We start from the raw sequence: 14978 nt of genomic DNA on the forward strand, positions 1-14978 counted from the left end.
AAAATTAGCCGGGCGTGGTAACAGGTGCCTGTAATCCCAGCTACTTGGGAGGCTGAGGCAGGCGAATCATTTGAACCCGGGAGGCAGAGGTTACAATGAGTCATGATCTTGCCATTGCACTCCAGCCTGGGCAACAAGGCGACACTCCATCTCAAAAACAAACAAACAAATAGAAAACAAACAGCTGCAGGCCTGCCTGATGAAATGTGGGGGGGTCAAGCTGACCAGCTGCCTCTGCCTATCATGGGCACAGCAGGGAGAAGTCAATGCCCTCCAAGGGAGTGCCTGGCCTGTGCCAGAATTCCCTCCCCGGGTGTCCCCTGGTGTCTCCCACGCCTTCAGCTGCCTTGCCCCAGTCCCTCCTCCCTCCTCCGGCCAGAGTGGCGGGGTGAGTGCTCCTCAGTTTCACCACCTCTTGCTCTGCAGCCCCGCCCCAGAGGGACCCTCCCTTCCTGTGCTCTGGCTTCTTCTGGGGACTGTCTGCTCTCAGAGGCAGCAGGAAGTCAGAGACAAAGGGCCAGAGGGAGCATCCGGTGGAGGCCCAGCTCCTCACTGCTTTACCGCATGCCCTCATACAAACCCCTCAGCCTCCATAAGCCTGTTTTTCCTTGTGGAAAAGCAGATGGCTGGGCTCGGGGGGTCTCTCAGGCTCTCCCAGCTCTCACACTCTGGGCTCCTCCCTCTCCCCTCCCTGGGGAACAGGGCCTGGCTCAGCCAGATGAAGGATTAACAGATGTGTGCTGAGGATGGCAGCAACGGAAGCTGAGTTCTCTTCCAGGGCCCTTTGGGAGAGAATGACTTCCCCCAAAGGAGCTGGACTGGAAGCCCAAGCCCCAGAGGTCCTCCCACCAAGGACCCCTTGTGACTCAGTGCAGCATTAGGCTGCCCCTCTCAGCATTCTCTCCCCTTCTCAGCCCAACCAGGGAGCTGAACCGCAAGCTGTCCTCAGATGAGATGTACCTGCTGGACTCTGGGGGGCAGTACTGGTATGTACCCCTCACCCCACCCTGGCCTGGATGTCTCTGCTCAGACCTCCTGGGCCTGCCTAGGGTCAGCCAAAGCTTTCCCTTCTTGGGGCACGGATTCTTCATCTGAGAAAGGAGACACTTGGAATGAGCCGCCAACATCCTTCCCATTTTCACACAGGGGTCCCTACACAGTGGGAAAAGTGGGAAATACGCAGAGGCTGGGATTGTGGCAGGACCCAGGCAGCACCTCTGTGGGAATTAGGAAAAGACTCCCTTTGCCCAAGTAAAATGTTTAATGTTGTTGGGCGGGGGTTGGTTTTGGTTTTTTCATTTGTTTGTTTTGAGACCGTCTTGCTCTGTCACCCAAGTTGGAGTGCAGTGGCGCCATCTTGGCTCACTGCACCCTCTGCATGCTGGATTCAAGCGATTCTCCTGCATCAGCTTCCTGAGTAGCTGGGATTACAGGTGCCCACCACCACCCCCACCTAATTTATTTATTTATTTTTTTGTATTTTTAGTAGAGATGGAGTTTCGCCATGTTGGCCAGGTTGGTCTCAAACTCCTGACCTCAGGTGACCCACCTGCCTCAGCCTCGCAAAATACTGGGATTACAGGCATTAGCCACCAGGCCCAGCCTCAAGTGAAGTGTTTTCTAAGTCCATGTATTATTACAGAGTCTGAGCAACTATACTCAGCATCCTTGCCTGGCTGCACAAACACATACACCCTATTCTCACCCACTTGTGCACATTCTGGACACAGTCCACGCACCACCAATGTCATGCAGACTCCTCAGCCCCCTCTTCCCCGTGGCACTGGTCTGGATAGAGGTGGGGGCAGATGAGAGAAGCAACCCTTTTGATGGGCTACCCTTGTACAGTGTACGACCTAAATGCTCAGACCTGACAGCCATGCAGAATAGGCTAACCCAGCTGGGCATAGTGGCTCACACCTGTAATCCCAGCACTTTAGGAGGCTGAGGCAGGCGGATCACCTGAGGTCAGGAGTTCAAGAACAGCCTGGGCAACATGTTAAAACCCTATCTCTACTGAAAATGCAAAGAACTAGCAGGGCGTGGTGGAGCATGCTTCCCAAGGGACGCTGAGGCAGGAGAATCGATTGAACCCAGGAGGCAGAGGTTGCAGTGAGCTGAGATCATGCCACTGCACTCCAGTCTGGGCGACAGAGCAAGACATTGTCTCAAAAAAAAAAAAAAAAGAATAAGCTAAGCCCATTCCTTCCAAACGTGTCACCAGTCATTCACAACAGAGCTGAGCTGAGCTGACCTGAAAGATTTTCCCTTCTCGTTGAGGAAGGAAGTGGACTGTGGGAAGTGTGGGGTGGAGCAAAAGAAGGGCCGTGCTGAGCTGATAGAGGAGCAAGTAGCTTCCAATGGTTTCCCAGCCTCTACCCTGTGGAAGTGGCAAATCTGCTAACGACAGAGGCTGTTTGCTTGTTCTTAGCACAGCTCTCAGGGAACCGGAGTAGCCGGCGCTCAGCAGCCTTTGCTCATCAGGCGTTCCATGCTGTGTGTACTTGAGCTGGCCAATGAGCAAAGGGGAAGTGAATTTGTGGGGGCGTTGCTGGAATGGGGTGTGCTCAGAGTAGAGTGAGGCCAGGGAAATGGTCACCTTACTTCCTCTTCTTTCCTTCTGAAGAAGGTCACCACACCCTATGACCCAAGGAGGAGCCCCCGGCGCCCTGGGGCCATTTCTCCCCTCTCCCTCACCAAGGCATGATCACCGGGGCCATCCTGGGGAAACCGCTGCAGCTGGGGGTTGGGAGTCAGACCTTCAGGCTGAGGCTTCACCTCACTGGAACTCAGCAAATCACTGAGCCAGATCCACGTTTGCCATGAAGAGGACTGCATGGAGAGGACCGCATGGAGACGCAGTGCTTGCTCTCCGCCTGGCTTCACTGAGATTCAGAGAGTGAAGCAGCCACATAGCCTCAATGGCCTCATCTGTGAAATGGGGATAATGAGGCCTGCTCTGCCATTCTTCCCGGGGAGCAGCAAAAGTGTCCTGTAAATGGTCCATAACTATCTGAATATGAGAGTGTTAAGATAACATAATCTCTCTGGACCTCAGTTTCCCCAGCTGTAAAAACGGGACAATCCCCTTTCTGCCTTCCAGGAAGCCTAGAAGCAGCCTCGCTTTCAGAGCCAGCCGGACCCAAGGAAACCCAGATATACAAAACAGCCCAAATGAGTGGGATGGGGGAGGAGTGTAGTCACGCTTGTCAGATAAGGTAGCGGCTTTTAACTTGATAGTTTTGCAGAGGCCCTTTATGCATAGGCACCAAAGGGGGGGATTTTGATTACGGTAACTGTCTGCTCCCTTTCACCGTCCGCCCACCCCAGCCCAGCCCTGCCGTTTGTGGAAAGCGCACAGAAAACACATGGGCCCAGTCCCTAGCCCCAGGCATTTGGCAGAGCGGGACGTGTTGGTTTCCCTTCTCCATAGGGATGGGACCACAGACATCACCAGAACAGTCCACTGGGGCACCCCCTCCACCTTCCAGAAGGTAAGCCTGAGCCCAGATTTCCCCTCACCACCCTCCCCCAAGGGGGCACCCAAGCAATCAAGATCGCTTCCATTTCAGAGGCTAAAACTGAGGCTCAGAGAGGTTAAGTCATTTGCCTAAGGTCACACAGTTGGTGCTGGAAAACCCAGTGCTCCCTGCTGCTTCCCTGGGGATATTTCAGGCCACTGACAAGGTCTCAGCCCAAGCTGAGCCTCATCTTATTCCGGTAAATCAGTGCACAGATTTTTTTTTTTTTAATTTTGGTGCCTGTGTGCCTGGCCCTGTCCTAAGCAGAAAGGAGAAATAAAGGCATCCCAAGTGGGGGAAAATGGCACAAGCGAAGCCTCCGCGATGGAAAGGAGCCAGAAGTGTTCAGGAAACAGCTAGGGCTGCTCGCTAGGGCAGAGGCAAGGGCATTGTCTCTGTGCACCACAGAGCCCTGGGGGTAGAGCAGCGAGCTGCCTGCAAGCTGAGCTGCGCTCATGCTGCATTCAGCAGGCTGACCATGGGGCAGACATGGTGCTGGAAACAGAGAGGGGAACCAAATGCTGTCTGAGCCTCCAGCAGCTCACAGTTTAGCGGGGTCTGCTGCCCCTGGCTGTCCTGCACAATGTCACAGCCAGTGCACACATGTAGTGAAGGGGATTGACCGCATCGCCTCTGGACATGACCAGAAGAGGCCACTGTCAGCCCACCTCCCTCCCCTGACAGAGGAAGGCTAAGCTGCCAAATCAGCAAACCTCAACCCTCATGAAAGGCCTTAAGAAAACTCAACAGCTGTCGCAACCACAGGAATGAGAGCGCTAACCTTCCGTGAAGCCTGCGCATTGCAGGCACCACCTTCCGTTCCTTAGTCTGCCCTCCTCCCAACAAGCCTAGGAGCTAGGACCTGTTATCGTCCCATCGCAGATAAGGAAACTGAGGCACACAGCAGCTAAAGTTGCCTGCCCAAGGTCACAGAGTCAGTGGCTGAGTCAGGTTTCAGCCCAGGGAGTCACAGCCTCGGCTCACTGCCACCAAGTGTCTCCTGCAGATATATACATTTTGAGACTGAATCTTGCCCTGTCGCCCAGGCAGCAGTGCAGTGATGTGATCTCGGCTCACTGCAACCTCTGCCTCCCGGGTTCAAGTGATTCTCCTGCCTCAGCCTCCCGAGTAGCTGGGATTACAGGCATGTGCCACCATGCCCAGATGATTTTTGTATTTTTGGTAGAGACAGAGTTTCACCATATTGGCCAGGCTGGTCTCAAACTCTTGACCTCAGGTGAACTGCCTGCCTCAGCCTTCCAAAATGCTGGGATTACATCCAGTAATGACCCTCGTAGACCAGCCAGCGGGAAGCATGTGATGGAGCCCCAGCTTTGGGAAGGCCCTCGTCAGCCTCCACTGACCATCTTCCTGAACACGGGCAGCCACACATGATGATGCAACTCCCCCCACCCTGCCCACGCACACCCAGGCCTGGAAGCTCCCCTGGCTCCTCCTCCTGCCCTCACGTCACCTCTTCCTCTTCCCGTCAGGAGGCGTACACCCGTGTGCTGATAGGAAATATTGACCTGTCCAGGCTCATCTTTCCTGCTGCTACATCAGGTGGGTTCCAGAAACCAGGCTGGACACAGCCTCAGGCCCTGATTTCACAGGACTTGGACCATCACCCTGAGAGGCTGGTGGGGCAGGGATTCTGTCACCATCCCATCCCTTATGTAGATGAGAAAATTCAGTGGAGAGAGAGAAAGTGACTTGGCCAAGGTCACGCAGAATGTCAGCGGGAGACCCAGGCCTTGAACTCAAGTCTCCTGTGTCGTAATCTAACACTGTTGCTCAGATGTGGGAATGATCAGTTGGGCCACAGCAGTTATGGGAGGATTCTTAGAGGAAGTAGGTGTCAAAGTGCAAAGCCCTGACAGATGGGAAGAAATTATAGTAATGGATACAATGTATAAGCTGGAGATAGTGATGGGCTGGTCTGGCCAGGGAACCACTAACTCCATCCATCAGCTCTTCTCCATCCCAACCCAATATCATTGCATCAGTGCATGCTTAGTGGCCTCTCAGGGGCCCCTCTTCTTAGGCACCACTCTGATAGTCGAGCAGGAAAGGAGCAAGGTGGACATTCTTGGGGACAGCCATCTGACTGGGGTCAATCTCTCTTCCCTTTCAGGGCGAATGGTGGAGGCCTTTGCCCGCAGAGCCTTGTGGGATGTTGGGCTCAATTATGGTCATGGGACAGGCCACGGCATTGGCAACTTCCTGTGTGTGCATGAGTGTAGGTGTTTCCTCAGCACTCCCCAGGGCCCCCTTTTTATTATCCCTTCTACGAAGGAGGTAGAGCATTTCACAGGTATGGAAATGACCAAGATCCACCAAGGTGCCATGATCTACCTAAAGTTACCCAGCTCCATGGGGTAAGTGAGCAATGCCAGCAGCAGGCCAGTCCTGCTGGCTGCTTGGCATTCAAGAGGGCACCAGAAAGAGGCTCAAGGCCTAGTGGCTAACTTGTATAGACCCCAGAGAAATAAAAGCCAGAGCCACCTGCATGCAGTGACTCCTACCCATAATCCCAGTGCTTTGGGAGGCCAAGGTGGGAGGATCACTTGAGGCCAGGAGTTTGAGATCAGCCTAGGCAACACCACAAGACCCTGTCTCTACAAAAAATGTTTTAAAATTATCCAGGTGTGGTGGCATGTGCCTGTAGTCCCAGCTACTCGGGAGTCTGAGGTGGGAGGATCCCAGGAGGTCGAGGCTTCAATGAACCGTGATGGCACCACTGCACTCCAGCCTGGGCAACACAGCAAGACCCCTCTCAATACCTAAATAAATAATAAAAGCCAGAGCCAATCTGGTGTGTGCCAGGCCCAGGCAGACAATGATGCAATGGACCGTGTCATAGAGATGCTCAGGGATCCCCACTTACCTGCTCTTTCCTGTAAGCTGCTCACTTCCACGCTGGTGAATATAGGAGAACTGATACCATGCTATGTCTTCCTTTCTAGGGCCAGTGGGATTCCAGTCCAACAATATCGCCATGGCCAAGGGCATGTTCACTTCCATTGGTATGGCCCTTGGGTCCCTCTACCTCACCACCCCATCCCAGAGCAGGGCTAGCCCAGGACTGCAGTCTAGGGTGTGCCAGCCTCCAGGGGAGCACAGCAGGCACTAACACAGCTCGGACTCACCTCCCCATTCCCACCCCTACACCCAGCCCCAAATGGCTTGTCCCACCCTAGCCCCAGCTGCCTTCAGTCCGTACCCTCTTTTTGCCCTTGGGAGTTGGTTCCTAACTGTACATTCAGATGAGATCAGGCGCATTCTGGGTGCTATGGCTGTAGACCCAACTATATATTCAGACCCTGAAGTTGCCAAATGCTAGAGTAACAGGACAGTGGCATCCAGGGAGATGGGAGTACCTTCAGGACCCAAGTGGGCTTTTAGGGCTTCCCTGCTGGGCTACAGGAGAGAAAAGGTGAGTTAGTGATGCACCTGTGGGGAGTGTGAGGCCTGACAGGGATGGCTTGCCTCTGCTTAGCCAACAAGCATCTAACCAGTTGTGGGGCTGCCAGAGTCAACAGCCAGGGGACAGCCAGGCAGCCAGGCCCTCCAGCCACTCATCAGTAGGTACAGGAAGCCTGGGCTTGGGCCCTCCCCCAGCTTAATGCCACCAGCATCTCTGTGTCTTCCAGAACCTGGTTACTATAAGGATGGAGAATTTGGGATCCGTCTTGAAGACGTGGCTCTCGTGGTAGAAGCAAAGACCAAGGTGAGGTGCTACCAGGATGGGCTGGAGGTGTGGGCGGCATGTCAGTGACTTTGGGCTGCATGGGAGGAGAAGGGGGAGGAGGATCAAAGGAGGAGGGAATTTAGTGTGCAGGCATGAATTTATCTGGAGTCTTCCTTAGCAATTCCATAAGTCAGACTTTTCAAACTTGCTTGCACATTTGAATCACCGAGAGAGGTTTTTTGACGTTTTAAATGCCAATGTCCAGGCCCCACTCCAGCCCAAGTGAATCCATATCCCTGTCCTAAATCATTGGTTCTCAATGCACATAATAATCACCAGGGGAACTTGTTAGAAATAAAGATTCTGTGTAATGGCAGCCAGGAAGATAAAATATGTAGATGTAAACTTGAAATGGCTTACATGGAGAAACTCTCTACTAAGGGACATAAAAAAGATTTAAGTAAATGGTGCTCTCTGGAGAGAAGCCTCAATATTATGAAGATATCATTTCTCTCTAAATTAATCTATAAATTCAAGACAACCTCCATTTCAATGCTAACTGGACACTTTTGAGACTTCACAAAATGATAGTAAAGTTTATTTGTAAAAATAAACATGTGAAGATAGCTAAGTAGCTAGAAAAAATTTTGAAAAAGAAGAGCAGGGCCAGGGGCAGTGGCTCATGTCTGTAATCCCAGCACTTTGGGAGGCCAAGGCAGGAGGATTGCTTGAGCTCAGGAGTTTGAGATCAGCCTGGGCAATGTGGCTAGACCTTGTTGCTCAGAAAAAAATACAAAAAAAATTAGCTGCGTAGTGTTGTGTACCTGCAGTGCCAGCTACTCAGGAAACTGAGGTGGGAGGATCATCTAAGCCTGGAGAGGTTAAGGCTGCAGTGAGCCATGATCATTCCACTGCACTGTAGCCTGGGTTACAGAGCAAAACCCCATCTCACACACACACAAAGAACAATAAGGAAAGCCAGCCCTTTCAGATTTGAACACAAACTCCCATAACTAAAATAGTATGACATGAGATGAAATAGACAGCTGTAACAATGGAACAGAGTAATAGGTCCAGAAATAAACACTCTCATTTCCATAAACAACATGGGAATTTCGTTTACAAGAAAGCTAATGTTGCAAAACAGTCAGAAAAAATGATTATTCATCAAATAAACAGAGGGAACAAATGGCTAATTTGGGGGGATTAAACTGAATAACCTCCAAAATAAAATTCCAGATGGACCAAAGTTTTAAGTGAGAAATGAGACCACAAAAGATGTAGAGGAAAACCTACACACATTCATTTATCATCTCAGGGTGGAAAAGAGTCTTTCTGTGCAAGACCAGAAACCATGAAGGAAGAGATTCATAACTCTGACTAAACTAAATGGAAAATGGAAACAATGTTTATGGAAACAATGCCATAAACAAAGCCAAGAGATGTGTGACAAATATAGCACATGTCACAGGGAGAGGGTGAACTTTCTTATTTTACCATGAGCGTTTACAAATTCATAAGATAAAAATAGGTAAAACAGGAAAAAATAGGGCAAAGGACATGAAAAGGCAATTCAGTGAATTAACACCAAATGGTCCACACACATGTGGAAAGATGCTCAAGTTCATCTTAAAGAAACACAAATCAGGGCCCGGCACGGTGGTTCACGTCTGTAATCCCAGCACTTTGGGAGACTGAGGTGGGTGGATCACTTGAGATCAGGAGTTCAAGACCAGCGTGGCCAACATGGTGAAACCCCATTTCTACTAAAAATACAAAAATTAGCCGGGCATGTTGGTGCATGCCTGTAATCCCAGCTACTCGGGAGGCTGAGGCAAGAGAATCATTTGAACCCAGGAGGCAGAGATTCCAGTGTCAAGGATCTCACCAGTGCACTCCAGCCTGGTCGACAGAGGGAGACTCTATCTCAGAAAAAAAAAAAAAAAGAAAAGAAAGAAAAGAAATGCAAATCAAAACAACAGTAGAATACTATGTTTCACCTATCAGATCGGCAAAAATCAGTGACTCTGATGATACCTAGTGCTAGTGAGTATATGGGGAAATGGGCATTCTTATGCACTGTTGGAGAAAGTACAATCGGTGCAAGCTTTCTGGAGGGTGGTTTGACAATATCTATGAAATTACCTACTATAAACGCTTCTACTTTTTGTTTCGGCAATCCCTACACCAGATATGTACATTCTAGGTATAGTCCCAGAAGCTCACCAAGATGTTTATACAGTGATGTTGACTTGCAGCACTGATGGTCAATATAGTCAAAATTTGGCAGTGGACTCACTATCCTGGTTAAATAAACCATGGGACATCCACACACTACAGAGTCTTCCACCGCCCTTAAAAAGAATGAGGTAGCTCTCCCTGCGCTACTGTGAAGCACTCTCCTAGGTTTACAAGTAAGGGGCAGTGGGGCAGGGAAGGAAGGTGCAGGAAAGTATGTATGGTAGAATTTATTTTGTGTGAATTTTCACAATATACACATAGATAGATACATATGCTGTGTATGCCTGAAATGTTCTCAGGAACAAAACTGAACAAGTCTAAACTTTTTTTCTTTTCTTTTCTTTTTTTTTTTAGAGACAGAGTCTCACTCTGTCACCCAGACTGGAGTGCAGTGGCACCATCTCGGCTCTCTGCAACCTCTACCTCCTGGGTTCAAGCGATTCTCCTGTGTCAGCCTCCCGAGTAGCTGGGACTACAGGTGCCTGACACCACACCTGACTGATTCTTGTATTTTTAGTAGAGATGGGATTTCACCATGTTGGCCAGGCTGGTCTCGAATTCCTGACCTCCAAAGATCTACCCACCTCGGCCTCCCGAAGTGCTGGGATTATAGGCATAAGCCACAGCATATAGCCTCTTTCTTTCTTTTTTGTTTTTTTTCTTTTTTTGAGATAGAGTCTCGCTTTGTTGCCCAGGATGGAGTGCAGTGGCATGATTATGGCCCACTGCAGCCTTGACCTCCTGGGCTCAGGTGATCCTCCCACCTCAGCCTCCAAGTAACTGGGACTATAGATGGATGCCACCATGGCTGGCTAATTTTTGTATTTTTTTGTATAGACTGGTGTATTAAACTGTTCTCACACTGCTATGAAGATACTACCCAAGACTGGATAAAGAAAAGAGGTTTAATTGACTCACAGTTCCACATGGCTGGGAAGGCCTCGGGAAACTTACAATCATGGCAGAAGGCAAAGGGGAAGCAAGGATCTTGACATGGTGGCAGAAAAGAGAGAGCTAGAAAGAGTAGGGAAAACTGCCTCATGAAACCATCAGATCAGCAGGGCGTGGTGGCTCACTCCTGTAATCCCAGCACTTTGGGAGGCCGAGGAAGGTGAATCACTTGAGTTCAGGAGTTTGAGACCAGCCTGGCCAACTTGGCGAAATCCTGGCTCTACTAAAACTACAAAAATTAGCCGGGCATGCTGGTGTGTGCCTGTAATACCAGCTACTCGGGAGGCTGAGGCAGGAGAATCGCTTAAACCTGGGAGGCAGAGGTTGCAGTGAGCCGAGATTACACCACTGCACTCCAGCCTGGGCGACAGAGCGAGACTCTGTCTTAAAACAAAACAAAAGAAATAAACAAACAAAAAAACCATTAGATCTTGTGAGGACTCACTATCACAAGAACAGCATGGAGGAAACCACCCCCTTAGTCAATCACTTCCCACCAAGTCTCTCGATAAATACCCTGGGGACAATCAAGATGAGATTTGGCCAGGGACACAAAGCCTAACCATATTAGCGGGTTCACCATGTTACCCAGGCTGGTCTCAAACTCCTTGGCTCAATCGATCTGTCTGTCTCGGCCTCCCAAAGGGCTGGGATTACAGGCATGGGCCACCATGCCAAAAGAGACTTTCCATTTTTATTGTGTATCTTTGTGTAGTTTGAGTTTCCTAAGCACATACACACAAGGGTTCTCTGGGAAATGGCAATTTTGGGCTATTTTTTCCTCTTTACACTTGTCTATATAGATAGATCAATAAATACATGGATACATAGAGATATGGATGGATGAATCGATAGATAGATTACATAGATGATTGATTGATTGATTGAAAATCTAATAATTATTTATTTTAAAATGATTTGAGGCCAGTCACAGTGGCTCATGCCTGTAATCCAGCACTTTGGGAGGCTGAGGGGGGTGGATCACCTGAGCCTAGAAGTTTGAGACCAGCCTGGCTAACATGGTGAAACCTCATCTGTACTAAAAATACAAAAATTATCTGGGAGTGGTGGTGCCTATCTATAATCCCAGCTACTTGGGAGGCTGAGGTAGAAGGATCACCTGAGCCCAGGAGGTCGAGGCTGCAGGGGGCTGCGATCGCACCACTGCACTCCAGCCTGGGTAACAGAGGAAGATCCTGTCTCAAAAAAATAAAGTAAAATGATTGAAATTTTGGTTTCTGGGCCCTGCCCTAAGGATTCTGCCTCCAGTAGATTTGGGAGGTGGGCCCTGGATTCTGCATATTTATCACGCTCCCTAAGTGCTGTTGATGTGCGTACTTTGAAAAACACAAACCTAAGTCTAAATTTCCAGAATCAGGAGGGAAGTACCAAAGATGGAGCACTAAGTGGCAGACAAGGGGACTCGCCAAGAGAAGGGACTCTAGAAGGCTCAGCCTAGCCGGGGTGTCCAGGTTGATGAGGCCCAGCTCCTGTGTCCTCTGGGTGGAGTGCTCCCTCCTTCCCTTCATCCCAGCTTTTCCTCCTCCCTCACTGTCCTGCTTACCCACCTTCTCTTGTGGGTTCCCAGTACCCAGGGAGCTACCTGACGTTTGAGGTGGTATCATTTGTGCCCTATGACCGGAACCTCATCGATGTCAGCCTGCTGTCTTCCGAGCACGTGAGTGCCCCTCAGCACTGCCGTCTCTCTGACCCTGGGCCTTTCCTGCCTTTGCTACCTGCCACCACACCCTCTGTCCCTGCCCCGACCCTGCAGACACACACTGGGGCATTCCTCCCCAGCTCACCAGAGATCCCAGAGCTTCTAGAACTTTCCAGTCAAACCAGCCTGCCCAACCCTATGTAGTGAACAACTGGGGGGCTGAGGTTGGGCCTCTGAGCTCGGCCATTACAAGGCCTGGAGCAGTAAGTGATCCCTTCCACTCTTTCGCCTCAGTCTCCTCTTTTGTAAGCTGAGGATAAGAATGCCCGCCCAGCTTACTCCCACTCCCAGGCCTAAAATCTACCCACCTCACCACCCATGAACATCGCTATGACATGAAACAGCTGCCAAGGGGAACTGCCTCTGGAAAGCCCCAGAGAATTCCTGAGGCCTGATAATGGTGGGGGACTTGTGGGCATCTGGATCATGGTGGGCAGCTGGAGTACCACAGCAGGGGAGTGGGTGTCATCAGGACTGCACCTCTTGGCAGCTTGACTTGGAGAGGCTCTCATCCTTTCTATCTTTCGCAGCTCCAGTACCTGAATCGCTACTACCAGACCATCCGCGAGAAGGTGGGCCCAGAGCTGCAGAAGCGCCAACTGCTGGAGGAGTTTCAGTGGCTGCAGCAGCACACAGAGCCCCTGTCCGCCAAGGCCCCGGACCCTGCCTCCTGGGCCTCTGTGTTAGTGGTCTCCACTCTTGCCATCCTCGGCTGGAGTGTCTAGAGGCTCCAGAAGACTTCCCTGCTAACCCTCCATGTAGACAGGGGGCACCCTTGCTTGGCTCCCCTCACCCTGCACCGAACATACTCCAAGAGCCCCTGATGGCCCATTGCCTGGAAACCACTGCATTCAGCCTCCTTCTCCAAGACCAGGCCCCAGGAGCACAGGGCTTCTTGGCCCCAGATGGCACCTCCCTGCCTCCAGGGTTGTATACTGCACCCTGGGCTCCTAACCCCAGGCCCCGGGATAGGAGAGCCAGCTAGACTCTTCTCTCCTGTGATCTCAGTAGGCCTAACCTATAACTGAGCACAAACTGCTACAGCTACTCCCCTCCCGCCAAACAAAAGCCCAAGAAAGCAATGCCCCTACCACCCAGGGGTGCCATGGTCCCAGGAGAGCCCAAACCTATCACCACCTGTTGGGCATCACCACAGCTGTTTCCACTCAGCCAGAGCATGAACCAACAACCCCCGACATGTGAACCCATCATTCCTAAACCCTGGGTGGACTCCATGCCAAGTAACGGCAAAGGGAGTTAGCCATAGGAATTTGGCTGTGGGGTAGGAGGGAATGCGGTGAGACACTCTGGAATATGACCCTACCAGAGGTTGGAGAACAAACTTGGGTAGCTGGACCGCATCACTATTCTAGACCTCCCTGGCATTCGGGGAGCCCTTTGAACTTTCCAACGCACAGCCACAGCTACGATGCTGTTAAATCCTCCCGCATCATTGGATGGCCCTTCACCTTGTGTGGATAGTGTCTGGTTTCTCCATTTTACAGACAGGAACACTGAGCTTCAGACAGAGGGTGGGCCGTGCCCAAGGGCACGCATTTGATTGGGAGCTGATGGAGCCAGATGAGCCAGCACTCCAGCTCTTTCACCCTTCAGTGCCATCCAGAGTCCCTGAGCCCACCTCCCAGCCCTCTCCTCATTCACTGAGCCCACTGTGGTGAGAAGAATTTGCTCCAGCCAAATTGGCCGTTAGCCACCTGGGTTCACATCCTGCTAAGACGTTTCAAACACCCTAGCAAAGATACTTGCCTCTGAGTTTTGCATTGTGTCTGCTGTGTTGCCAGAGACTGCTGTCACCTGCGGCTTTTGTGGTAGGGGAGGAGGAAGAGAAGTGGGGCGTGGGGACATGAGGCTCCTAGAAGCTCAGCGGGGGAGCACGTGGGCTTGAGAACGTGTGTGTGAGCATGTATATGAGTATGTGTGCTCATGTGCGCAGACGCACGTGCACGCCCCGCCCAACCAGCCAACCTCCAGCTAAGGATATTGCAACCTTGTAGAGGGGACAGAAAGAAGCCCCACACTGGGAAATTTGTCAAATGTTGTCCAGAAAAGTTGGGGCTAGCACCTTTGCCAAGCAGAGCACAGTTGGTGGAAGGAAAGAACCAAGGCTCTGGATGCAGGGTGCTGGGCAAAGGTACCAGGCAGAGAAATCCCCTGGCCCGGGACCATCAGGCCTAGTCTGCTAAGTGTGAGGGTGACCTGTAATGGTTACCACCACCAGTGCTGGCATCCAGAGGCCCCAGCCCTGACCCAGCCTTACTGAGAACACAATGATGGGCCTCTGTTTGCTGAGTCATTTGTTCCCTCACCTGCTCACCCCACAAAAACAGCTACTACTAATAAAGTTACAGGCACCATCACCATCATCGTCATGGCTACCATTTACTGAGTGTTTTTGTGCCACCATGGAAGAAGTTTTACATACATTTTCTCATTTAATCCTCACAGCCTCTGAGAAGGCCCTTTTCTTATTCCCATTTTGCAAGTGGGGGAACTCAGTGAGGCCCATGGAGTTTCACCAAGTGGCTCAAGGTCACTTCTCGCATTGGGTAAATGAAAAAAGCCAGATTTTAAACCAGTCTGAGAACTCTAGAATCCACCCTCAAGAAAGGGAGAGTCCTGGCCAGGTGTGGTCGCTCACTCCTGTAATCCCAGCACTTTGGGAAGCCAAGGCGGGAGGATCGCATGAGGCCAGGAGTTCGAGACCAGCCGGGGCAACATGGCGAAACCCCATCTCTACTAAAAATAGAAAGGTTAGTTGGGTGTGGTGGCACAAGCCAGTAGTTTGAACTTGGGAGGCAGAGATCACACCTCTGCACTCTAGCCTGGGTGACAG

General features: G+C 51.1%; 1 protein-coding gene across 2 annotated transcripts in view; it reads left to right on the forward strand.

Moving 5' to 3' along the window:
- XPNPEP2 (X-prolyl aminopeptidase 2) overlaps positions 1 to 14502 on the forward strand; it is a 37152-nt gene extending 22650 nt beyond the window's left edge. The window contains exons 14-21 of one of the 2 annotated variants that reach the window (XM_002763249.6): positions 915 to 986; positions 3434 to 3494; positions 5015 to 5084; positions 5656 to 5760; positions 6488 to 6547; positions 7175 to 7251; positions 11993 to 12082; positions 12655 to 14502. In XM_002763249.6, coding sequence (XP_002763295.2) covers positions 915 to 986; positions 3434 to 3494; positions 5015 to 5084; positions 5656 to 5760; positions 6488 to 6547; positions 7175 to 7251; positions 11993 to 12082; positions 12655 to 12849 — 730 coding nt within the window. In that variant the 3' untranslated portion in view covers positions 12850 to 14502. The remainder of the gene's footprint in view (positions 1 to 914; positions 987 to 3433; positions 3495 to 5014; positions 5085 to 5655; positions 5761 to 6487; positions 6548 to 7174; positions 7252 to 11992; positions 12083 to 12654) is intronic. The other variant, XM_035288694.3, reaches the window with a different exon arrangement.
- Positions 14503 to 14978: the final 476 nt, after the last annotated feature.

The sequence above is a fragment of the Callithrix jacchus genome, chromosome X (genome assembly GCF_049354715.1).
Source record: "Callithrix jacchus isolate 240 chromosome X, calJac240_pri, whole genome shotgun sequence".
In the NCBI taxonomy this organism is placed as follows: Eukaryota; Metazoa; Chordata; class Mammalia; order Primates; family Cebidae; genus Callithrix; species Callithrix jacchus.